General features: G+C 47.4%; 1 protein-coding gene across 7 annotated transcripts in view; it reads right to left on the bottom strand.

Moving 5' to 3' along the window:
• LOC119399671 (uncharacterized) overlaps positions 1-26,937 on the bottom strand; it is a 109,581-nt gene that overhangs the window by 36,445 nt on the left and 46,199 nt on the right. For 2 of the 7 annotated variants that reach the window (XM_037666491.2, XM_037666492.2), the window contains 3 exons: positions 20,449-20,541; positions 10,446-10,502; positions 4,487-4,598 (listed from right to left, as the gene is read on the bottom strand). In XM_037666491.2, the coding sequence (XP_037522419.1) occupies positions 4,487-4,598; positions 10,446-10,502; positions 20,449-20,541 (262 nt within the window). Of the gene's footprint in view, positions 1-4,486; positions 4,599-10,445; positions 10,503-20,448; positions 20,542-21,496; positions 21,520-26,937 lie in introns of those variants that run through there. The other 5 variants (XR_005184923.2, XM_037666493.2, XR_005184925.2 and 2 more) reach the window with 4 other exon arrangements.

The raw sequence follows: 26,937 nt of genomic DNA, 5'->3' as shown, positions 1-26,937 counted from the left end.
GCATCTTGAGTCATGCTAGAGGGCACGGCACGGGATCGAAGCTCCAAGGGCATTGAATGCTGACCGTAGCTGTTTGAAGGGCACAGCACTCTCCACCAAATTATAAAGATGTTTATTGGCGGACACTCAGCGAAGATGAACGACAGCGACAGTCAAGGCGGGGCCGACTCTGCGGGAGCTGCGCGCTGTCCGAAGAGGGCAACCCACTAGAAGGGGCCGGAGAGGACGACCCACTTCAGAGTTCCAATAAGCTTCGCTACAATATAAACATATATATATATATATATATATATATATATATATATATATATATATATATATATATATAGAGAGAGAGAGAGAGAGAGAGAGAGAGAGAGAGAGAGAGGCAGAGGAAGAAGAGGTTGAGAATATTACAGCCGGTGCATATTCCTTTTATTTTATTTTTTTTTTCACAAAGTCTACTGCCGCACGCTTCGTGGCCGATCCCCCGTAGTGGGTTGAGCTATTCCCTTAAGGAACCAACCAACCAACCCAGGAACGGGTGCTTCGGCCGATCCCCTCCATTGGGTATGTGCCATGACGAGAGGCAACAACAACGGGTGCTGTCTCTGTGAGTTCATTATAAAGGCGCAGCCTACAACGCCAGCCGAACCTTGCAGCTGAAGCCACCTGTCATCGCGCGTCATCGGCAGCGCGGGTCTCTCCATCCTAGGAACGTCGTCCACGCTTTCTCGGTCATGGACGCCATGGCCCGACCTCTGCTACAGCTACCCATCAAACCACCCCAGGACGGCGTCCAGGCCTCCTCGGTGGCTCAAGAGCACGCTCACGGCGGCGCCGCCGCTGCAGTGCACGGCCAACCGTTGCCCGGGAATGCCGCTCACGCTTCCCTTGGCAACACCCTCTCATTCAGGGCTCCATCGGCACCTGAGCCGCTTTGGGATGCGGTACGAGCTCCTTCGAACCAGCAGCCCGCCGTCGTGGGCCCAATAACCACCGCCTACAGGTCGGGCATTACTGGCGAGCGCCACGCACCTGCGGCGTACCATTGCGCGACTTCGCGTCACGCCCAACGCCTACACAGCGTCGAGCTCTGCGCTGTTTCTTCCCATCATTCCGGCACTGACAGCCGTCAACGCCATGTTGGATGTAGCCACCTCGCTAGACCTCAAGGCCAGCTCACCTGAGCAACGCAGAGAGCTCCGGTCTACCCTCAGCCAGGTCTCCATCCAATTTGGTGACTTCGCGCACACACTCTACCGTTACGTGCCTGCTGTATCACCACCCCAGGCTACCTTCGTACTACCGGAGTTCCACGGCTTCCAGGACGACGCCGAAAAATGGGTGGCGACCGTGGCGACCGAAAACTGGGTGACGCCCTAGGAGCTCGAGAAGCCTAGACGGAGGCGCAGAAATGGTTCATGGCGCTAGACCGCCTTCGAGAAGATGCCGCGGCGTGGCACAGGTACGGAGGCGTGAGGCAGCAATCCTGGGACGAGTGGAGCACAAGGCTCATAGCTGCCTTTGGACCGATCGACCACCACCTCGCTGCCACCACTCAGTCCAACCTCACCGTTACCGAGGATGGAGCTCTGAAGGGGCACCACGTCAAGTCTACTACTGCGCAGTGCCGCTTACCACCACGACAAGTCGAGACAACATTCTCTCCACAGCAGTTGGTAACACGTGTCCCAAGCTCACCTTCCCTTGGTGACCTGGATATGACGGCTCCTCTCGTACTCGGCACGCTGTCAATCCAGAAGCCGGACGAATCCAACACCATTACTAATCTGTGCTGATAGCCATCTGAGCGAACTCATCCGCAACTTCAAGCGCATTCATTGCCCGAATGCGCAGATGGCCACCTTGCTTTGAATGAGACCAAGAATGTACTGGCGACCACGTTTACCCGATGCACCCATCTGGAAGATTCCAGGACATGCCTGTGTGAAATGGTGAGAACAGCCGTTCTGAAAAGAAAAGGATCGCAGTACCTGACTGCAGACCACCAATGGTTGGGCGGAATGGAGTACAATGTGTCTAACACGCAGGCGTTCAGCGAGAAGGTTTCCCGGGACGAGCTCATGAAAGTTGCCCCGCCGCTATTCCCACCGCCTGCTGACAGAATATCAATCACGAAGAAACGTGCGCTGGACTTCACAACCACGGCACCCGAAGAGTCACCTAGACCACTTCCAGCGACGTCGGCCGTCAATGAAAACGAGGAAAGCGAACGCCCCACTGACAGCGTGGAGAATTCGGCAGTAGAAGAGAATATTTCAATTCGCACAAAACCGCAGAAGGTTCCTGACGAATGTCCTGACCGTTGTCCCGGTGTTGACAATCATGAGGTTTTAACCGAAAAGAAGCACCGACACACCTTGCCAACTACGGTGCCTCCTCGGAAGCTGTTCTGGCATTCGTTCCCGGGCATGCCACATCCGCCGTCACCTCCGAGACAAAGCCAAAGCCGGCCGCCGGAAGCGTGTTTTTTTGCGATTTAACCACGGTCGCCCACCAGACCCACGAGCCAAGACGGCAGATGCGCCAGCCAAGTCAAAGCGTGGCCGAGACCGGCCACCGCTATGCAGCCAAAGCCGCCCACTAGAGACACTGTCGGCAGTTCCGCGCGCTCGCAGTCATGGCCGAGTGTGAGGACGAAGATCGGCACCGGGGCTCTGGCGCGTGGGCAGAGCTAGCTGGTAAAGGCAGAGGAAGAAGTAGTTGAGAATAGAACAGCCGGCCCAGGAACGGGCGCTGACTCCTTGTCTGAGTTCATTACAATATATATATATATATATATATATATATATATATATATATATATATATATATATATATATATTGTCATGTGGTCGTGACGTCGACGAAGGCAGCAGTCAGCACATCAGAGATGAAACTCTTTATTTGGCCGAACTTGTGGCCGTTAAACTGCAACTCAAACTACAGCAATACACTGTTAGCGGCGAACAGAGCGTCGACCGTCGATCAACTGACAAGCGGTGAAGCGCGTCGGCATTTACACATGTGCCGTCGAATATTTCAGCGTTATCGCTGCCTGTCGTGCAAATTCTAGAATAAGCTCGAGTGTGCGCGTCTTGCGCACAATCTTAACAAAACGATCTAGAATGATCGCGAAGCTTCTCGATCAATGATGCGCGGTTCGCTCTGAGCGTTACTGACAGTCTTTGTGGCCGAAAACCGAATACAGCAAAAGTGATAAAGAAACGTAGGTGGCAATATATATATATATATATATATATCTATATATATATATATATATATATATATATATATATATATATATATATATAGTTGAAGGAGTGGTTGCCTTTGGTTGCCGTATAAGTATAAGTATGAGAGGTGGCACTTCAAGAAAACTTCATTTATTACGTCGACGTTTCGGTCAGAGCCTGACCTTAGACTCTGACCGAAACGTCGACGTAATAAATGAAGTTTTCTTGAAGTGCCACCTCTCATATATATATATATATATATATATATATATATATATATATATATATATACGCAGGCGGGTCGAGAGCTGCGACAAGTGACTAATTCCTCTCCTCGATCTAGTTACAAATGTGCACTGATCTATCCACTCATGCGCCTGTCCTGTCGGGTTTTGTGGACCCGTCGATCTGCATGGGTCCAACTGGACGCAAATTCTGCTTGCCAGCTAGCAGAAGTTCTACACCCGCTGCGTCTACTTCGTCTGTCCCCAAAGGACGGCATCCTTATGCACAAGAAACCACTCCGGCGCTCCACGTGTGCACTCATCCCGCCGTGTGAATCGGACATTCTCGCTGGGTTAACTCGTCGAGAGGACGCTGCGCTCAGGATGATTCACTTGGGCGCTGACTTGACGCCTACGTGCCCGGATACTTGTACATTTGGTGCACAGCCTCCCCCAATTACATGTCCCTTCTGTGTCACTCCAGCTACAGAAGCAACACTGGATCACGTACTGCGGACCTGCTCGGGCATTCACAGCGCCCGCACCCACCACGTGCGTGGCCTTGACTACCACCCCGGTCGAGCACCTGGCTTAAAGCGATGGACGCAGGTTCCTAACCGTCGACCGCTCCTGTATTTCATACAGGAAACCGAAGTGTTTTTCTTTGTTTAACTTATGGCGTTGGGCAAACTCGTGTCATTAAAAAACTCTCAATTTGCGTCATCTTTGAAAAGGGCGTATTGGAAAACAGTTTGGATTCTCCCTGTAAAAAGAAAGGCAACTGGGGAACTCCATTGCACAAATAATATTATTTGGAATGAAAACTTGTCTGCGAAGCCCTGCGCTGTCAACTTCTCACTAGCAAAAATGATCAGTTCACATTACGCCACATTTTTTGCAGAAGGGTTTCTTGAAGGGCCAGTTCGTACATTATAGTGAGCGCTTGTGTCGTGTGTTCAATCTTTCTCCGTCCCGTTTTTTGCGCTGTTCCCCTCAGTACCACATTTTTTGTTTGTACATTAGAGTCACCTGTTAGCAACTTACTCAACAGGAACCGTAATTCCATTTAGGCAGTAGACCCCTAGGCAAGAATGGATGCTGCCAGAGTCACCAGTTTCACCATGTTTTATCACTTTTTTGCCGATTTGGCAGGGCGCTTGGAAGAAAAAAAGACAGCAAGATTATGTTATGGTGAAGCACATTTACACTCCTTTATGTAACTAATTAGGGTGATTGGATGGTCAAATTGTGTCATGTGTACTTATTTCTTCTATTTTTGGGCACGAGTTGTACCTCTGCAGAGCAGGAGTAACATGGACGGATACGCATATATCCGGCTCGAAAACTCACTTGAACAGCAAAAAATCAAAAACACGCATTTACAGTGAGAGAATTGATACGCCGAGGCCTCTAGAGTCTATATGCTGCAATAGATAGGGTTCTTGTAAGTTGCTGTCTAGCAACAAGTAGCCTACACTGCCTCCTTCTTTATTTACTGCTGTTCTATTTTCCTTTCACTGAACCAAACTGCGACAAATGCGTTGCATTTATTACATGTAGAGCCATATGAAATCTTGTCCATGAAAAACCCTATGTGGCCAGTTGCTTGGAATAAGCTCATTGGTGGTATTCATGCGAAGTCGTCTAGGTTATACATGTAAAAACTAACCAACTTCAAGAGTAGTATTAAAGATCCTATTTATAATACACTTACATGTACGTTTTTTGCACTTTTGAAATCCGAGTATGCAATCGGTCCCCGTTACGCCAAATGTATCTAGCCCATAACAGCGAAATGCATAGCTTTCGAGGTGCTAGCCACGTGGTCATAACAGCAAATTAAGGCGACTTAAAACAACCAGCTTTTAGTTCAAACACGCGATGGCATTTCCTTTAAATTTCCACACTAGTAAGTGAAGTAAAATAAACTACAAATCCATATACAAACACAATACTAAATACAAAGCACAGAACCAAAGTGGGACCCACTTTCCTTTGCAAACGCTTCGCTCAATATTACCTCTCTGTCCTCTAATATCTGCATCGAACGCGGCATGGGAGGAATGACAAAGTGATTAGCAGGGTATGCAGACGGGACGGTGATGATGACCACTTGACAACTGTGGAATGACAAGAGGTTCAACTAGTAAACGATAAATTAATAACGGCCAAAGAATGACAATGATGAGCAACACCGCGATGACCGAAGACGGAATGAGAAGGGGTGTGTGAGGACGACACATTTATAATGGTGCACACAGGATAATTTCACGGCGATCCTTGGGCGACACCTAGATGACGATAGGCAATAAACACGGTTGTGTTCGGCTGAAACCTTGGCAACAGTAATATGAAAATGGGAACAAGTAAATTCGGCAGATCTCACGCCTTGTGGGAATCGGTTTCATGCCCAGCAATCAGTGAGTAGTTTATGCTGCATTTTTTCGTTTTAAGCCAAGCGTTACGAGTTGGATAGACGTGCTTTGTAGGCGTAGTAGTTATGTGCACATCGTCGCCTTACCAGGCACGTCGACTACAATGACGTTTACAGGGGAAGTTACGGTCTGACGGTAAGCACTCACGTTACAGCGCAGGCGTGAGTATTATCGAAACTAAGTGCACTTGACGGTACGATGATATGAATATCATACGCAAGCGTATTCCTCCGGAGCAGAGCAACGCTTGAAACCTTGGAGGAGGCTTGAGCTTTGCCTTCAAGAGTAGAACGCGATAGCGTAAGCGGGTGCCGTGCGCATCGCCTTCTCAATTGCTAGCCTCGCTTCGGTTCTCGGTGCATGAATCAACGATGCCACGAGGAAACGAACGACTGTGCGCGTAACATTGACCGTTTCAAGCTATCCTACTATGCCTACAGCAAATAAAGTTGTTAAATGCCCACCACGTCATAATACTTCTTTTCTCGAATCAGCGAAGGGCCCACTACGCGTCCGTTAGGCAACACGCGAACCTACGCAGCTGTCCACTTTTTGATGTTTTTGCTGCTGCTGGTGATGACGTATGTCTGTGTGCTTTGTAATGGGTGGCCTTTAAAGCACCCACTCATTGCGCAGTTAACATGTATTGATGCCTGGCACGATTCTACGCTTCTGCCACGCAATATTTCATGCGTTAAGGAGACTCCTTTTACTACGTGGCATTGATATAGCACAGTATACTGTGTCTTTACCTTAGTCATTGCGGATTCTACGTCTTCGTAGAAGCGTTCAACCAGTTGATCATCATGGCTGGATGTAGGCGCGTAGGCCTGTACCACCTTCATCTTGTACCTCTTATTAAACTTAATTACGATACATATCACCCTCTCATTAATGCTATAGTACTCCTCTATATTACCAGCTATATTTTTATGAATAAGGAATCCCACCCCTAGTTATCTTCTGTCAGCTAAGCCACGATAGCATAGGACGTGTCCGTTCTAATGCAAAGGTAGGCAAGAAGCAGGCTGGAGATCATGCAGTTGGGGAATATGGCATCGGTTCTAGAAACGCCAGAGGGGAGTTACTAGTAGAGTTTGCAGAACGCAATAATTTACGCATCTTGAATACCTTCTACAGAAAACGGGCTACTCGTAAGTGGATATCGAGGAGTCCTAATCGCGAAACTAAAAATGAAATAGACTTCATAATGTGCGGCCACCCGGGCATTGTACAGGAGGTGGAAGTAGTTAACAAGATCCGATGCAGTGACCATAGAATGGTAAGATCTAGAATTCAACTAGACGTGAGGAAGGAACGGCAGAAACTGATACGCAAGAAGCCGATTAATGAACTAGCTCTGAGAGGGAAAGTACAGGAATTCAGTTTCACTTCAGAACAGGTACGCGGCTTTAACCGCGGAAACCGACCTTAGTGTTGACGCAATAAATGATAATCTGACTAGTATCATTAAGGAGTGTGCAGTGGAAGTTGGGGGTACAGTCGTCAGACAACACTGGTAAGCTATCCCAAGAGACGAAAAACCTCATTAAGAAACGTCAAGCTATGAAAGCCTCAACTGCAACAGACAAAATAGAGCTGGCGGAGCTTTCGAAGCTAATCAATAGGCGTAAAGTAGCCGACATAAGAAAGTATATTATGGAGAGAATTGAGCATGCTCTAAAGAACGGACGACGCCTCAAAGCTATGAAGACAAAACTGTGCATAGGCAAAAATCAGATGTATGCATTAAGGGACAAGGAAGGCAAGGTCACAAACAATATGGATAGAATAGTTGAGGTAGCGGAAGAGTTCTACAGAGATCTGTACAGCAGCCGAAGCATTCAGGATGATAACGTAAGAAGCAGTAATAGCGCAGAGCAATCTGATATCCCACCAGTATTGACAGGAGAAGCAAAGAAAGCCCTAAAGGGAATGCAAAGAGGCAAAGCAGCCGGTGAGGATCAGGTAACATCAGACCTGTTGAAAGAAGGTGGACAGATTATGTTAGAAAAACTGGCCACCCTGTATACGAAGTGTCTCTCGACGGGGAGGATACCAGAATCTTGGAAGAATGCCAACATCATCCTTATCCGTAAGAAAGGGGACGTCAAGGACGTGAAAAATTACAGGCCCATAAGCTTACTGTCCGTTGTCTACAAGCTATTTACAAAAGTAATTGCTAACAGAATTAATACGACATTAGAGTTCAATCAACCAAGGGATCAGGCAGGATTTCGTACAGGCTTCTCAACAATAGACCATATTCATACTATCAATCAGGTGATAGAGAAATGCGCGGAATACAACCAACCCCTGTACATAGCCTTCATAGATTACGAGAAGGCATTTGACTCGGTGGAGACATCAGCAGTCATGCAGGCACTGCGGAATCAGGGCATCGACGAAGCCTACATAAACATAATGGAAGAAATTTACAGCGGCTCCACGGCCACTATAGTCCTCCATAAAGAAAGCGAGAAAATCCTAATAAAGAAGGGCGTACGGCAGGGAGACACGATCTCTCCAATGTTATTCACCGCCTGTTTACAGGAGGTTTTCAAGGCCCTAGATTGGGAAGAATTAGGGATAAGAGTTAGTGGAGAGTATCTCAGTAACCTGCGATTCGCTGATGACATTGCATTGATGAGTAACGTGGGAGACGAATTACAGCTCATGATTACTGAACTGGATACGGAAAGTAGAAGAGTAGGTCTGAAAATTAACATGCATAAAACTAAAGTAATGTGGAACAATCTTGGCAGAGAACAGCGCTTTGCGATAGGTGGAGAGACACTGGAAGTTGTAAAGGAGTACGTCTACTTAGGACAGGTAGTAACCGCGGAGCCGAACCATGAGAGTGAAATAACTAGAAGAATAAGGATGGGATGGGGCTCATTCGGCAAGCATTCTCAAATCATGAATAGTAATCTACCACTATCCCTCAAGAGAAAGGTATATAACAGCTGCATCTTACCGGTACTTACCTACGGAGCAGAAACCTGGAGACTTACAAAGAGGGTTCAACTTAAATTGAGGACGACGCAGCGAGCGATGGAAAGGAAAATGATAGGTGTAACCTTAAGAGACAGGAAGAGAGCAGAGTGGGTCAGGGAACAAACGGGGGTTAAGGACATCATAGTTGAAATCAAGAAGAAGAATTGGATATGGGCCGGGCACGTAGCACGTCGGCAGGATAACCGGTGGTCATTAAGGGTAACTGACTGGGTTCCAAGAGATGGCAAACGCGTGAGGGGGAGACAGAAAATTAGGTGGGTAGATGAGATTAAGAAGTTTGTAGGTATAACGTGGCAGCAGAAAGCACAGGACCGGGTTGATTGGCGGAATATGGGAGAGGCCTTGGCCCTGCAGTGGGCGTAGACAGGCTGATGATGATGATGATTGATGTAGTGTTTTTTTTTTCGAAGAAGTTTCAAGCAATAGCGTACTCTGTGGTAGAGCATCTCCGTGCCACGCAGACGACCTGGGTTCGATTCTGGCTCGGATCGAAGTTTTTTTATTCATTTCATTTGCATCTTTCTCGATTTTGTAGTCACAGACAAGATGCTCCTTTTTCGCATTTAAGGCGGAAAGTTGGGCTGGTTGGTATCTTGAATAATATGACATGTTTACTTACGAAAAAAGACGTGCACGAGAATGAATACAGGACAACGGTAGCGTTGTCCTGTATTCGTTCTTCTCGTCCACGTCTTTTTCTCTAGTAAACATGTCATATTATTCTTTCTTCGCTCACAACCAACGACGCCAACACCGACAACGACGCCGTCACCAGAATTTTCGCGAAACAAGCTCTTTAACGCTATCACGTTAACATAGCTTACTGGATCATAGGAATACAAATGTAATGTTTGTTAGACTTCTATGAAAGCGGAGTGAACACTGGAACCACAACTGACGTTATCCCGGAATGACGAATCATAAGAGTACATAAATAATGTTTATTGCTTTGTTACGAAATTAGATAGGCAGCACTACAATCACAATTGACGCCGCACTGACATTACGCCTACATAGGATTTTTTCCAAAGCAGTTTCAAGATTTGGTGTGGCTCTGTGGTAGAATAGCTGACTGCTACGCAGGAGTCGTACATGACAACTTTGTGGCCTGTATAGGTAGGCCCGCATGGTGTTGGACAATGCACCAACGAAATCCAAAGGGAATGGTGCTAGAAACTAATCTTCTATTTTATGCTCCGCCAGGAATGTCAAGCACGTCCCAATGAAGCGATGAATATTCCAGAGTTAAACCACAGCCCTAAGGCAACCATGAATTCATGGTTGCCGCAGTATCTTTATTCCCTCTTCAACTTTCCTGAGACGCTTTTGTGAATCTAATCCTTCGGCGCAACAAGGCAAAATGGAAGGCAAAGGCATAACAACTTTTTCTTTTCAGCGATCAGGTGTTCTCGTGATGCGACAGCAAGAGCAAAAGCAGAAAAAACTAGATTTGGCGGATACTCATATATAACTGCGTCTTTCTGAAAGTACCCATGTGCGAGAATATGAAAAATGTTCACATGATTTCAAACATAATGACTTTAACTCACCTTCAGTCCAAGACTTGGGGTACACCTCCCGTTTGCACTTCTTGTTACTTTGAGGTTCTGTTGTTAATGAGAAGAGCGAGCAGAAACATTATTCACGTCAGCATCGCAAAGACCATTATACCATCAGTGTTTATGCATTCCCTAAACTCTTGATGAATGTTTGAACGTTTTACAATCACCGCATATTAGATAAGTTGATGTTGAGATAATACCGTGTGTATAAAATACAGAACGGCATCCTAGGCCAGCATTGTCTTCGGAAATTTTCGAGTGAAAGGTGAAGGAATGATGTTTTGACGCTTCGCTTCATTAATCTTTTTTTTTTCTAAACCAACGCTCATCACACTGTTTAGAAGTCATGCTTCTGTAGTATAAATTTTTGATGTGTACACTTTCAAAGTGCATGCGCTGTTTGTGTCAGTTTACATAGGCGCGTGCATTATAGAGCGTATATTGTAAGTAAATACTGTATTATACGCAAACGTTGTGGTGGCCTCATCAGCCAACGCATTTTTCTGTCTCGACTTTTCGAAACATTCTGCAGAAATCAGTCGCATAGATTAGTGGTAGGAGGGAAATTGTGGCATTCTTTTTCTAAAAGAGCCAAGATTACTTTAACTGAAACTGATAAAAACGCACTCTCTTGCTACTGACACTGCGTTCGGGCCTGCTCCAACAACTTTCGCCATTGTGTGCTCCTGTTCCCTCAATATCCTCAAATCTATATTGCCTCTAGAATCTATATAGTGCACTATCGTCGGTATTGAAGAGTAGGATTTTTGTTTGGCTCTTGTAGAGTGGAACATTTCATTTAGGCTTGTATTAGCTCCCACAAGAAGTGTAAAACGATTTGATCGCACGGTATAGCAATATTGTGCGACAAAATTAACATCATCCTTGTGATTACCGTCGCCATTGCGCACGTGCGCAATGGCGATGACTAGACTTGAGAGCGAGCGGCGCTTCCTGGCAAAAGGCGACCAATTCTGGACGGTCGGTACCGTTTTCTTGTTCTTGACATCTATTGCAGGCCTTGAAAAGTGCTCAGTGTGTGCGCCCCCCTTAGGGTGTTGCCATTCTTTGAAGGCGCTGATGCCGCCGTGACGCGATGTTTTCCCCGCGTCTTGCACCTATCATCGCAGACGCCGTAGAGCTGTGAGAAGCCGGTAAGATGCCGCGGGCTCGAATATGGCAGCCGCGCCGCAGTAGACGCCGCAGATGTTTTTCACCCTAAAGCCGACGAGACGCGCATCAAGGCACCCTAGTACTCCAGCTCTTCTTCTGAGCTCGTTTATGCTGTGCCGTTTCGGGTCATTTCTTCTTCAGGGAATAAATCGATGCCCAATATCTTCGCTTCATATGTTTTATTTCAAAGAAACCGTCTTAGAGCGAAAGAAGGACATTATACTGTAGCGCTAAACTCGAAAAGAAACATTAAGACGCAATAAGAAGTAGGATAGTCCGCCTGTCACTCTTTATATTCGAGTTTTGCCCTACAACATCATGTTCTTCAGTCAATTCGTCCTATAAAAAGGAACTGTGACACGAAAGCACGATAGGAAAGCAACTAGGACCCAAATGAAACAGACTGGATGAGACCATGTTGGTTGTTTTGTCTACGATTGTTGATGAAGCGCTGGTGTAATGAATCTGGCTCAGTTTTAATAAAAGAGATGCAGCATTTAGCTCATTTTTGATTAGAAACTCCCTTTTTAAGTTCACGTTAAAATCAGCAATTGGCCCATTTTCATTCCAAACGCTTTAGAGAATTAAAGACGCTTAGGCGCGCTTTACACTCCGGTGAAATATAGACCATTCTCGCTTTCTGCATTTGGTTCTTTTTGAGAAAAAAAAAGCTACAATTATGTTTGTGAAAAAAAAGCAGTCCTTGCATGCTGCCAAACATTTTGATATTATTTTTCCCACTGTGCATATAAAATGAGTGGTATTCTGCCACCCACCACCGCAAAAGGTAATGTTGCCCTTTTAATACTGGTCAAGCTATTCCATGCTTGCAAACCAGCTTTCTCGTTCACGCACATAATTGTGGAACCGGAGCTTCGCTTGTTCAGGGAGATAGAAGATGACAGAAGAAAGTTGCACCGGTTCATCCCGTCCTTTGTCCTCGCTGGCGATCTAATTGTTAGCACGGCAATCTCCAACGTGAAGGTCGTCTATTCCGATTAAAACGCCGTGGCCACGCTACCGCTGTATGGCACCGCAGGTGGTGGGAGCAACAGTGGTCCCAGGCTGACTGTTGGTAATATAACTCAAGCAATTGGGAACGTTGGGCTGCGAAATTCTAGGATGAGGCCATGGTTGCAGCAACTTCCATGAGATATCGCATGACGATGTATTATGAAGTGCACCGACGACTCGAACAATCGTGGTAGCACCGATAAAACACGAACACTGATCGCGTGCACAGCATGAGACTGAAGAACGCTTCTTCTTCAGCGTCTTCACACAGAATAGCTCTATTCACTTATCTTTGCATGTAAGCGTCTGGTCATTAGTCTCCACTGGCACCGCCTCTGCTGCTTACACTATATTCGGGAGCGCATTAACAGACCAATGCATCTTCAGTGTCATCTATGCTGTGACAAATTCCTCTAATAGTTTCTTCGCAATCACTTCTGAGGGGCAAATCGGTACACCAAAGCGCGCAACGAACTTGAGGTTGCCATGATGAAGGTGCGGCTTTCACATTGCCGCTACCCTAACAGAGGTATCGTGCACAGTAAATTCAAAGAAACGCAAACTACACGCAACTTTTTTTTACCATGACGATTATCTGGCACTAGTAAAATCGTAGTTACGATTAGTTATTCTCGTACTGTCAAGAATTTTATGCTCTACCATCGGGAATTATTCTAGAATTATTCTATCGTGCAAATCATGACACGCACGTCATGTACAGCATGATTTGCTTGACGTAATCTCGCGGTGCTCGCGGCCCTTTAATTTGATGGATACATACCAAAACTGGTAAGACGAGACATTTATGTATGGCGAACGTAAATGACAGGTGGTAACATGACAGTCATGACATGTATGTCTTGCAGGGCTTGATATACATGCCACGCTCATGATCTGCTCGCGGCTGTTTCGCTAGCTTGATATAGATCAAAGTTGGCATTGCACGACGTGACTGCACGACAAACATAAATGACACGTGATAACATCACAATCATGATATGCCTTTCATGTACAGCATGGTTTACATGCCACGCTCATGGTGCGCTCGAGCCTGGTTCCCTCACTTGGTGTACCTCAAAATTGGTATTTGATGACGTGACTGTATGACGAACACAAATTAGAGCTAGTAACATGACAATCATGGCACACATGCCCTGTAGCGCATGATATATATGCAATGCTCATGGTACGCTCGCGGCCGTTAAGCTAGCTTGATATCCACCACAATTGGTATTGCGTGACGTCACTGTACGGCGAACATGAATTACAGGCGGTAACATGATAGTCTTGATATGCTTGTCGTGTAGGGCATGATTTACGTGCCACGCTCATGGTCTCTCCGCGGCCATTGTGCTACCTTGACTTACTGCAACATCGGTACTGAGCGAAGCGGCTGTATGATGAAAACTAATGGCAGGTGGTGACATGACAGTTGTGACATGCGTACCATGCGCATGGTCATTTACATGCCATAATCATGGCGCACTCGCGGCCGTTTCGAGAGCTTGATATAGACGAAAATTGGTCTTGCGTGACGTGACTGTACGACGAACATAAATGGCAGGTGGCAATCATGACATACATTTCATGTACAGCATGATTTACATGCCACGCTCATGACGCGCTTCTGACCGTTTTGTTAACTGGGCATACACCAAAATTAGTATGACACTACAGGAGAGTGTGACGAATATAAATGACAGGTCAGGCATTGTGTATACCAGAATATACGTGTCATTATGAAGAAGATTGTACATGTATGCATGGCAAACGTGGGATATAAGTGAACTAGATGTCATCACATGAATGACTTGATTTTCCCTTAAAGAATGTGGTATAAGCAGCTCTCTGATGGCCGATTCGCATTACATCGCTTCCCACGGTGCATGGGATCTGCCGGATTTTTTTATTTGCTGGTGACGTCTGAAATTCGCTGGATGGATATCAATATAAATGCATTCCGCAACTATGCAGGTCGTGAATTCTGTATTTAAGCTAACAACCTGATGTTACATACACACATAATTACTTGAAATGACGTCATTCATTGACCACGACCGCTCGCGGTCAGAATGTTGGTGGGATGCAAAGCACGCACACATGTTCGCAAGCGTGTCCCGTCGCCTCTTGCTTCATCTCCAGTAATGTCAGTTGCCGCAGCATCGAGCGCAAGGTGAGCAAAAGAGCAATGTAAGACTAGAGACCCACGTCCCGGCTTCACGCAGCTTTTCAACGCGCCACGGTATAAGGCAAGCTCATTCATCAAGTGGGCTGGCTTAAATGTAGCTAACCACCCCTCCTCTTTCGCCAGCTCAACTTGGTGCTTTGCCCCGCCAGTGCGCAAAAAAGTTATGGCATACCAGGTGACCGCCATGTGTTATCTACTGCTGTCCATCTTTTGTTCTACTGCTCGTGCCCACTGCTTCGTCCTTCTCTTCTCTGCTCCTTGTCGCCACGCGTCCGTAATTATCGTAGCATATTCCCAAGGCGCCACGGCGATCACTCGGCAGTTGATTCTTGCCGACTTGCGTACATGATATACAGCTTCTCACCGGGTTGTTTGATTGTATGTGCCGAAGGTACTTGTAAGAGACAGGTGCGTGCAATACCGTCCTTTCCCGGGTTTCGACACCAGAACGAATGTCGCGTAAATAAACACCGAGCCTTAGACCAAACACTGTCCCTTATTCTACTGATGATGATGATGATTTCCTTTAGGCATGGCTCACATCCACTCTGGGGGATTGGCCAAGAAATTGCCCGTGCCCACTTTCTCCTGCTTCTCTTTTGTGCTTCTTGTCATCGCCCATCCGAAATCATCGCAAACACTGGCTGCACTGCAAATGCGAAATATACAGTAGAGCATTCGCATATTTCAGCGCAATGAAGATACTGCTTAGCGCATAGCAAGGCTTTCCATTGCTTTCTAATTATCTTTATCGATCAGCTCGTGAAACGCTAAATTCTGAAATTGTAGCGCACGGCAGTAGCACTATATGGCAGCACATCATTTATGTAGTTTACAACACTACCGCTGGATGGCAGTGCAGCGTTCACCGATGTAGATAAGGGCTGCGAATAAACATGAAGGCACTTGTCCGCCCAGAGACACGGCTGTCGCACCACTCTCTCGCCCGATGAGCTCGACATCGTGTCAGAACTGCGCGGCATTTGTCCCCGCTTATATCCGGCTTGCATCCTCGTGACACGAGCCGCCGCCACCGCCGTGACCACCGGTGTTCAGGGCTCCGCGGGGACGTCTACTTCCTCTGCCGCTCCGTTCTACAAGCCATGATCCAGCGGCGTCCACAGTCGGCGCTTGACTTCGACAATCCCAGTTTCTGGCCTACATGGTTGCAGCAATTCGAAGAATACGGCAACGGCCTTTACGCCACTCCGGCGGAGGTCCAAGTGTGCTCTATTGTAAGGGCCCGCAAGCCAGGGTTGTCTTCGCGTCGACCACGCTAGAAGAGGCGGATCTGAAGGACGTCACCACCGTGAAGAAGGCGTGCACCGACCACTTCGTTCACTCGCCGAATGAGCTGTTCCAGACAGCGCGCTTCAACCGCCGTACGCAGGAAGCAGGTGAAACGGCTGACGCATTTTTACTGCGCTCCGGACTATGGCCAAGTCTTGCAAATACCCCTCACCCGACGTCGAAGAGCGGCTCGTCCGATACTGTTTTCTCGTGGGTTTGCTTGACCGCAAGGTCTCGGACCAGCATTGTCGGAATCCGACAATGACGTTGCATGAAGCGCCCACGCATGTTCAATTTCATGAAAACGTGCATAATGAGCGTAGGGCTCGTGGCTCGGCAGATACATCACCGTTCGCCGTCGACCCCGCACACCTTCGCAAGGAAAGCCAGTGCCAGCCTAGAAGAAACAGCAGCTGTGCCCATTCTGAGGGCGGGCGTCACACCCTCGCGCCGACAGTCCGGCTCACAGAGCGTCCTGCAGCTTTTGCCGCAAGACTGGCCACTTCGAGGTCGTGTGCCGCACGAAGAAGCCTGTCGTGTGCCGCACGAAGAAGCCGCACGAAGAAGCATGTTTACAGCCCCGTTTGAACGCTACTGTTTTCTGCGGCTGCCGTTTGGGATCACGACTGCACAGGAGTACTTCCAGCGGGAGATGTTCCGGATCATTCAAGGCCAAGCGAGTGTGGTGAACATTATTGACGACATGCTCCTATTTGGGAAGGCATGCTCCGTGCATGACCGCCGTCTCCGACAAGCGATGGATCGGCTAGCAAATGTGGAGTGACGTTCAACCGGAAGAAGTGCTCGTTCGCCAGTTCAATTGCCAAGTTTCTTGGCGCCGTGGTCAGCGCTGAAGGCATTTCTCTAGACCCAGACAAAGTTTCGGAGATCCGAGCCATACAAGCACCCGAAGATGTCGCAGGGGTCTGTCGCCTACTGAGCCTCGTGAATCACATCGGGCGCTTCTTACCCCACGTTTCGAAGGTGACAGCGCCGATCCGAGCCTTGCGGCTCAAGAACTCTGTCGGACTTGGGGACCCTGCGCAGCAGTCTGCCTTCTCCGAACTGAAGAAGCTGGTGCGCTCGGACCCCCGTGTAGCTGGCTACAACACCGCACACAAGAGCACGATCTCGGCCGACGCCACCTGCTATGGTTTCGGGGCAGTACGTCTTCACGAGCAGCCGTCCGGTGAGCGTCCGGCCGTTGCTTGCGCATCGCGCTCCCCCACACCTACGGAACGCCGGTACAGACAAACGGGAAAAGACGCTTTGGCGGCCCGCCGGGCCGCCAAAGGTCCAAGGAATACGATACGTCTCTGGACTTCAGTTCTTCCTCGAGATGGACCATCATCCAATGGCGGCGCTCTTGGGTTCCATCGATGTTGACCTATTGCCACCACCCATCCAGTGGTTTCGCTTGAAGCTGATGCGTTTCTAGTGCCAAGTAGTCTGCGTACCGGGGTAGTTGTTGTGAACTGCCGATACGCTTTCGCGGGCACCGCTCGATTCTCCCCGTCACACCGGCTGAATAAAGTAAAGCTCTTTGCTCAAGAGGTCGTTTGGTCCTTCCCAGAAATTGTCTCGTCGCAGCTCGAGCACCTGCGCCAAGCCCAAGCCGACGACGGTGAGTGCAGTCTGCTGCTTCAGCACTGCGCCAAAGGCAAGCACGGCAGTCCCGCTTGCCTCTCCACGCGAAGAGGTACTGGCTGCACCAACGAGACCTCACCGTCTGTTACGGACTTCTTCCGAAGGAGTCCCGCATTGTCGTGTCATCCGCTCTTTAGCACCGTATGGTCGAGCTCCTCCATGGCGGGCATTAAAGGGCCCCTCACCAGGTTTGACAATTTTGAGCTAACGAGCGCAATGCATACACTGGGCGTTCCCGATCACGTCTGCCAAATTTTGCAACGCTACGCGCCGCGGAAATGGGTCAAATTTCAAGGTGAACGCTGCTTGCCCTTCCTCTCGCGGGCGCGCGCTTTAGAGAATGAGGGAATGACGTACATGAGAAAATGGCCCTACGTAGACGGTAGTGCTGTGGCGTCGCTCCTCTACGTAGACGACTGTGCTCTGACGTCGCCAACAGTAGCACGTGACACTGCGATAATTATTTGACACGACATGTGTAGTTTGTGTAATTTGTTGCTTGAATAGTATAATAACACTTGAGAGAAATAATGAGGCACACAAAGGGAATGTGTGCGTCTTTTTCATCTTTTTTTCGTGAATTGCAGCGAGATGCGGGGCTAGTGTGCCTCCCTTTCCCATGCGTTCGTGTCCCCGCGGTTAGCGCATCGAGCAGACGCCAGCCCGGGAAACGAAAGTAATGTTCTGGCGCGTTCGAGCACTCATTATGCTCATTTATTCTACCGCGTCCAAGTAAACATTAATGCGGCACTGGCTCATGATGCCGCCACTCCGTGCCCGTACAAATGTCTCAACTTTCATGCCCGTCCCGCAGAAACAGGCAGTACACCACCAAGAACGCCGACAAAACGCCCATGGCCGCTACATAAAAAAAAAGGTAGCGGCCGTGCAACGCCGCTCGCGTGCTCGGGCTGGCTCGTGCACGTCATGCGCACGTGACCATACATGCGCATGACGTGTTCATGCGTATGTGTAAAGTGAAGAGGGCAGGGACGGGATTTGGCTTGCTAAGGCTACACGGGGCGAGTGGCAAGGGTTTGAAACTCGCCTCCTCGCATCGTGGTTTCGCGCCGCTACAAATTATTGTTTTTCTCAGCTCGTAATGAACCGATTTGAAAAATTCTTGCGGCATAATACTCTTCATTCGGCACACAACAACTTCCAGCGTCTAACTAAAATTTGCTATGTGGCCTGGTGAGGGGCCCTTTAAGACATCATACGGTGCAAAGATTTAGCTCGCGAGTTAGCCTTGTGGCCGGGCATCAACAACCAGATAGACACACTGGTGTCTAGCAGCCCTACGTGCGCCGAAACCAGTGTGCAGCACTCTGAGCTCATGCGGCCGTCAACGACCCCAACTCTGCCCTGGGAACAGGTGGGCATCAAACTTTTTAATCTGAACGGCGAAGACTACGTCCTTCTGGTGGATTACCGGTCACGTTTTCCTGCAGTAATGAGCCTGCGCTCAACCAAAGCACCTGTTGTCCTCAACGACATCAAGAGCATTTTTGTGCGCCATAGAATTCCGAGACTTGTGCGCAGCAATAACGGTCCTCAGTTTGTTACAAGAGCGTTCTCCGTCTTCGCCGAGTCCGGCTTCTGCCACGTCATCAGCGGCCCCCATTTTACACAGTCGAATGGGCAGGTGGAACGTATGGTGCGGACGGTCAAAGACATGCTTCGGAAGGTGGATGATCCCTATCTGGGGCTTCTGGCATACCGGGACACCCCTGGGATAAATGGAGTGAGTCGTGCTCAGCTGCTCATGGGTAGGCGCCTGCAGAGCCGGGTGCCGAAGACGGCGCACGTGCAGGAGCCGGCCTGGCAACCTTCGGTCCCATTGACTAGGCCTGACCAAGACATCCAGAGGCACCAAGCATCTCACTTTAACCGAATACATGCGACTCCCACGCTGCAGCCTCTGAAGGCCGGTGAGCGGGTCTGGGTACAGGACGTCAACTCCCCCGTGACATTCTTGGGGCCAGCTCAACGCCCGCGCTCCTACGTGGTGGAGACTCCGGCTCGTGTGCTCCAGCGCAACCAGATGCTCCCGGTATCAATGACGGGACGTCGCGCGAGAGACACTACTAGTCCACCAAAGACTCCCGTGGCGTCCCAGACAGACATGTCTAAAATACCACCTGGAGCTGATCAAGCAGCCCAAGACCAGGGTACCGCATCGCCTCGGGAAAGCACCTGCGCTGCAGGCGCACCTCGGGGTTCTACTTCTACGCTACGTGTGTCGGGATTTGGCAGAAAGATCCGCCGGCCGAAAGGGCTCGACCTATGAATATTTGCTTTCATACCAAGAATTCCTGTACATTTGTTTTGTTTTGTTTTACCGTGAGGAGGATATACTGTAGGGCAGTACCACTAGATAGCAGCCCGGCATCTACGTAGTGTGGAACAGTACCGCTAGATGGCAGCACAGCATTCAGAGAGGTATATAAGGCCTGCAAATAAACATGAAGGCACTTGTCCGTTCGGAGACTCGGTTGTCGTGTCATTCTGTCACCCTATACATTCGACAGAAACGAGTCTTTATACAAATTGTTTACAGTTGCACAAAACCGCAGCCTAATTCGCATTACAGACTCTATAAACAAGTGCTCAACGCACAAAACGAATTGCTTTCTCAAGTTTCTGCAGCGTTCTGATCTTTTTGAAGTTGTTACTCACTCGATGCTTTCTGGCTTCCCGAAAATGTGATGCATAACAAAAGGACCAAAATAACTGCAGGTAGATTCATCTTTCGTAGTGAACGTGCGTTGGCTGAAGTAAAAGAAGATGGACATTTATAAACATTTCAATCGAGACATGGTTCGTCGGACACATTTCACGAAAAAATACAACTAGCTAAAATACACGGCGTTATGATCGTCCAAACAAATGTTCGGCAAGTATATTGACAATGACAAATTTAAGCTTGCGAGAGCTCATGACAATAGAAGCCTATATGATATATACGGATTTGTGCAAATGCTAGAGGTATATTGTGTAAAATATGACGCATGATACGATTTGTGACAAAGCATGAGTGAAGAAGTTGCATAAATGCGAAAGATACGTTTTTAACGTTTCTTCTAAAGCTATGTTACACTCAAGCGGTCGCATATACATTTGACACAAGTATTTCATTACAACATATTTTTATTCTTGTACTTCATAAAAGTTGCTTTGCGATGGCGAACGCACGAAAAAAAATACAGGATCTCTGAAGAATTGGACTGCTTACGCCTAGATGGCTTCAAGGCCATCGCATGTTTCATTAAAGTATACCCATGACAAAGTAAGTTTTGCCGCAAGGGCGAAACAGTGAGTGATATAGCATCAAATTGGAATGGTAAACAACGAAAGGCTAGCAGCTCACTACTTTAGCAAATGTGGACCCTGCAGCGAGGGGAGTAACATTCGTGCTGTGTATGGCTCCAACATCAACGTTTGCGATAATAGCACAACACGCACAAAACTATCAGCCATTTCTTGAACAACCCTTCAGAAATAGGATAGGGAGAACAGGCGACCAAGCTCTGTTAGTCAAGGTCGAACGCTCTCCAGCTTCTATATTCACGCGGTGCGAGGAACATGGACGGGGCGACACCTTTAAAGCACGCCCTTTGGCCCTTTGCGCCATCAAGCAGGTGATAATGAAAACGGCTCCGACATACTGAAGCTGCTGAGAGGTGTGCGTACAGCCAACCGTAAATGGTGCATATTAATAGCTCACCGTTATCTTACTGGAGAATGTAAGCGTGTGTGGCCGAGTGGTTCTTCATTCGCTGCGGAGTGATGGATGGGAGGTTTGAATCTCTGGTCGCCCGTTTCGGAATACTTTTTTTCTGAACTAGTTTTGTGATGTTTTTCTTTCAGCAGCATCTACATTTAAATGCGAACAAAAATCTGCACACGTTTGAAATAGATATACAAATCAAAAGAGCTCGAACAACGCGTGCAAAGGCTCAGTTTAATGTCATACATATCTTCTTGCCGAGTTGCCTGATAGCTTCGTTATTCTACTTTTTATAAGCCAGATTACAATACGACCACGCTTGTCCGCAGGTTTTATATTAATGCCATTCTTCTTTGCGAGTTGTTTCAAGGCTCACTTGTAATACACAAGTGCTCTTAGATTTTCGTCTTCTTGTGTTCCAAGAGTATTGTTCGAGTAGGTGGATACGTATCCCGACCAAATGCTCGGAGCTTTAAACTCGAGACGGTAGCATCTTCTTTCCGTCCGCTTCATTCATTCAGATTCCCCCTCCCACCAACAACGCTCAACATGCTCCCTCGTGTATTGCAAAAATGAGCGTAATTTCTAATCTCGAACGACTATGGAAGACGAGATGGAAACTGCTAGCTTGCTGGTGGGGACAATTGGTGAAGCAGGGGCCACTTAGGTTTCTTTATGCTAAGAGACACTAGCTCCATCGCAACATCCACTTGTGTGTCTATTCATCTTTAACATTACTAGAACATAATGTCGGCTCTCGTCTATACACACGTCTACTCACACATAACTCATCGCACTACCGTTCACAGGCCACCAACCTTTTTGTTGAATGGAGGCGTAAGTTTTTCATAAGAATACCTCGTGTGTGTCGCGTCTTATATGAAAGTTTTCTTTCTAGATTGCAACTATTTAGAATTCGTATTTTAACATATGATATCAAATGACGCTACGTAAAGCATCGATTACGTGAGATATCAGTGTTACACAGCATTTACACAATGATCTAAAAATGCTTATTATAGTGTAATGCACTCATGAGTCGACTCACTCAGACCTAATCAGACTCCGATCGGTCCGTGAGTCTGAGTGAGTCCGGGTGAGTAATATTTTGTTCATTCTGTGTCCAAGCATGGTCCCTCAATACTTTTTACTGGTCATAAAACTCCCGCGAAAGTTTCATATAGGGACAAAAGTGGGCACCAGAGGCGCCACTGCAAGCAGAAGGACTTTGATCTACCGTGCTTGATAGGGCAGTTGCGCGTTTCTGAATGTGTTCGCCGTCAAATACACTTCAGATATTTTCCTTATCCGTGGTCTCGCTAACAAGTCATAGCAGTGAATAGTGTTGTCAATATGGTACATGATGCGCGTTGTCAAATTGCCCAAGTCATTGATTGCTGGCAATGTTTTGACTGAGTGTGCCTGTCAAGTGACGGGTATGTTCTTGACGTTCCTACATTTCTCGATTCCTGCATAGTCGCTTTCGGGCTTAAACTGAACACTGTGATTGGTTCTAGATGACTGACAGGTTAACGTATTTTGCACTAGAGGTTGCGGAGTAGCCGTGCACTGGCTGCACGCAACGCTCATTGTCACTTTATTCTATAGCGCATCACAAAGCGGCAAATAGAAGTTCGCGTGCCAATAAATGAGCCTCTATGTCAGGCTAACTTGGCATTAATAGTTTTGAAGTACCTCTTGAGGGATATCATTAATGAAACATGCCTTTAAAAATCAAAAGCACAGATTGAGATAACACAAAACGGAGGGATACTCGTGTTTCCTTTTTTTTTCTTTGGTGTAAAATAATTAGGTGAAACTAATGTGCGCTGCTTTTGCTAGATATAGGCCCTATGTGCGATTTTCAAGCGAAAGGTTTTGATTTTAAGCATGCAGATTTCATAACACTGCCGAGTTCTAATATACGCGGCCCTTTTTCTATCCATTCCCATATGTGGCGTTTTTTTTCCTGAAAGAGACAAATGCACTTTTTCTGAAGCTGCGAAAAACGCACTTTTTTGCTACTACCAATATGGTCGGGCCTGCTCCTACAATTTTTTGCCAGTGTGTTTCTGTCCCCTAAATAGGTCAAATCTGTCTTGCGGCTAAAATCTATATAGCCCACTATCGTCGCTATTTAGGAGTAAAGATTGTACTTGGCTCTTATAGATTGAAACATTCCATTTGGGCTTACAATAGCTTATAAAAGAAGTCTAAAACGATTCGAATGTACAGTATAGCAATATTTTGCGATAAAATTAACATCATTCTTGTGCTTCTGTCGGTGCCGTCTTCCGTCGCATGCGCGTAATGGCGATGACTAGACTTGAAGAGCGAGTGGTCCTACCTGGCAAAAGGCGCACTATTCTGGATTGTCGGCAGCGTTTTCTAGATGTCAAGATGTTATTGGCATCTATTGAAGGCTTTGAAAAGTGCTCCAGCTCTTCCTCGAAGCTCGTTTTATGCCGTACCGTTTCGGACTTCTTCTTCTTCAAGGAATATATTGGTGCCCACTATCTTCATTTCATATATCTCTTATTTCAAATTTATCGTCTTCCAGCGAAAGAAGGACATGATACTGCAGAGCTAAACTCGAAAAGAAACGCTAAGAGGCACACAGAAGTAGGAAAGTCGGTCTCTTACCCTTAATATTCGAGTTTTGCCCTACAACATCATGTCCATCAGTAAGTGCAAAATCGCCCGAGAAAAAACTAATTGCGGAACGTAAACACGAACGCAAAGCAACGAGGACACAAATGAAACAGATTGGGTGAGATCATGTTGCTTGTTTTGGTCACGATTGTTGACGCAGCGCTGGTTTAATGGATGTGGCTCAGTTTGATTGAAACAGGTGCAGCATTTGGCTCATTTTTTATTAGAAAATGCCTTTTTCAGTTCGCGTTACAATCAGGACTGGCCCCATTTTTATTCCAACTGTTTTAGAAGTTAAAGATACTTAGGCGCGCTTTACGCTCCCGTGAAATATAGCCCAGTTTCGGTTTCTGCATTTGGCTCTTTTTGAAAAAAAAACGCCACATATACTGTCGCAATGACCACCACGAGTTCTAAGTTGGCGTTCCAGTTAGCCACCCTGTTCCTTCTATGTAAACGCCACCGCAAATCGAAATCAACCCGGAGCTTCCATCAGCCCAGTTATTCAGCTTAAACTGATCAATTATACATAAAACTGCATTACTCTTCTTGAACCATTCTCGAAATTTTCTCGATTCAGCGACAGCACCAGCAAACAGCGCTATCAAAGTAAAACAAAATATTGCATTCTAGCCCACGGCACCACTTTTTAGTTTCTATCGTTATCCAGAAAGCAAACGCACACACTCCGAACACCGCACTTTACATAAAGCTCCAAACACGCTCACACACACAATACACACACAATTCTAGGCACGGCGTCTTCCACCAGTCTTGGTCGATCTCGAGGCAGTGAAACGAGGTTTCCATTCACTGTGTACACGACCGAACAAACAATGTCACTTGCATCTAAATGTTTTACAGCGAAAGCTGTTATGAGATCATTTCACCGGCCGTTTTTGGCGCTGTAGTTGTCCGCCGCCGCCGCCGGTGTCCGTAGCCAGTATCGCTCGAAATAAGAAAAAAAAACAAAAACGAGGTTCGAACCTGGGCCCTCTGCGTGGGAGCCCAGTATTCAACATCTGAGCCATGCCGGTGCTTGAAACTGCTTTGCAAAAAGGTCCTATACAGGCTTGATGTCTGGAAGGAACCACATTAGCATATGCAATATAGCGTGGTAGAAGAGTAAAATAAGCACCAAGCGTCGCACAACGCAAATTCTGTAACCAGGCGTCACACAATGCGAATCGCGCAACGAGTAGGTTGTTGAATGCTTCCAACCCATTACAAAGGTCTCTGCCATAATTCTTCATCGTCATCAGGCACAGCATCAACAAAGTGCGCATAATCCCTTACATGCATTTAGCAGGTACCAACGCTCTCCGTAGAATGACGAAAAATGGCACAGTGCCTGCTGCCCTACTTCTCAAAAATTACAATGATTTTAGCGTAGTGGGTTCCTCGCAAATGCACTTGCATTGGTTGCCAAGGAAGCCCATAAGCACATGATCCATTTCCTCGGGGTCTCAGCAAAGTTCTTCGCCCTCCCCCCCATCTCTCTCCCGCGTCAACGTATGTTATACAGCATGACGGGAGAGGGAAATAGCGACCGGGCGTCACCCAATGCAAATTACATAACTGGTGGGCCGTTTAAAGATTCCAACCCATTACAAAGGGCTGAGCCATAATTCTTCATCGTCATCAGTCGTCGCGTCAACAAAGTGCACATAATGCCTTACATACCTGCAGCTGGTGCCTCGCTTCTCCGCAGAATGACGAATAATGGCTTAGTAGGCGCTTCCCAACTTCACAAAATTGTGATTTATGGCGTAGTGGGTACCTTTCTAGTGCACTTGTATTGTAGCCCCAAGAGAGCTTAACGGGCTCTAGAAACGCCGCTCTTCCAGCTTTCGCTGTGACTGTGCTGCGGGTTCAGCGCAGGCTTGGCGTTTTTTTCGCGCACGCGAACGTACTTGGAGTCGAACGAAAATCCGACAGTCTCCTGTCGCGGGATTGCTCGTTTCCACCTGTCGCGTTGTTCTACGTCAGCTGGTAAACAGAACAGGCAGACTTTTTCGAGGGTGCCCTTGTATCCCGAACGACAGCCCGGTACGCAGCAGGCGTTGGGCATCGCTGTCAAGACGAGGTGACCGCGAAAAGAAAAAGAGGGGTGCAACCAGTAGAAACAACACCGCTCCGCGCAAACACTACGCTAATGGCGCCCAGCAGCAGCCGGCTTCCTCGTCCCCCTTATAGCACGCCAGCGCCGCGGCTCGGAATGAACGGGCGGTATATGAAGCTCTCTCATCGAGTTACGCGGGAGTTTCATGACCACTAAAAGTATTGAGGGAGCATGGTCCAAGTTAGTTCGGTTAAGGAAAATATCGGTTAGTCTGAGTACGAGTGAGTGCGGTTGATGAACATTTTGGTGAGTCTAAGTGAGCCCTAAGCGCAACATATATTCATTGAGTGAGCCTGAGTGAACTCCACTTTTCTTGCTGTCCTATGATTGTGTCGTAAATAAATGTATAAGTATCAAAGAAAAATAAGAAAAAATAGCGCGACAGTGCGTCAGTGCTTGAGGGTGTGCCTGGAACAAGAAGCTGAGACGCAATATATGAGATGTGCTGACACAGTATAGCCTCGTTGCTACACACTTCATATGTTGTGTTATCAAGTGACCTCACTTGTATCCTTCCCTGTCATTAAGTCTGCTTTCTTTTTTGTCACATTACTTAGCTATGTAAATTAGATGGTATGGCTTAAACGTGTGTCACCTTGGCCTCTATACTACACAGGCAAGCCAGTGCACACAAATTGATTGTATCACACCTATTTTTGCGGTG

The sequence above is a fragment of the Rhipicephalus sanguineus genome, chromosome 7 (genome assembly GCF_013339695.2).
Source record: "Rhipicephalus sanguineus isolate Rsan-2018 chromosome 7, BIME_Rsan_1.4, whole genome shotgun sequence".
NCBI lineage: Eukaryota > Metazoa > Arthropoda > Arachnida > Ixodida > Ixodidae > Rhipicephalus > Rhipicephalus sanguineus.
This window is presented reverse-complemented; position numbering and strand designations above follow the sequence as displayed.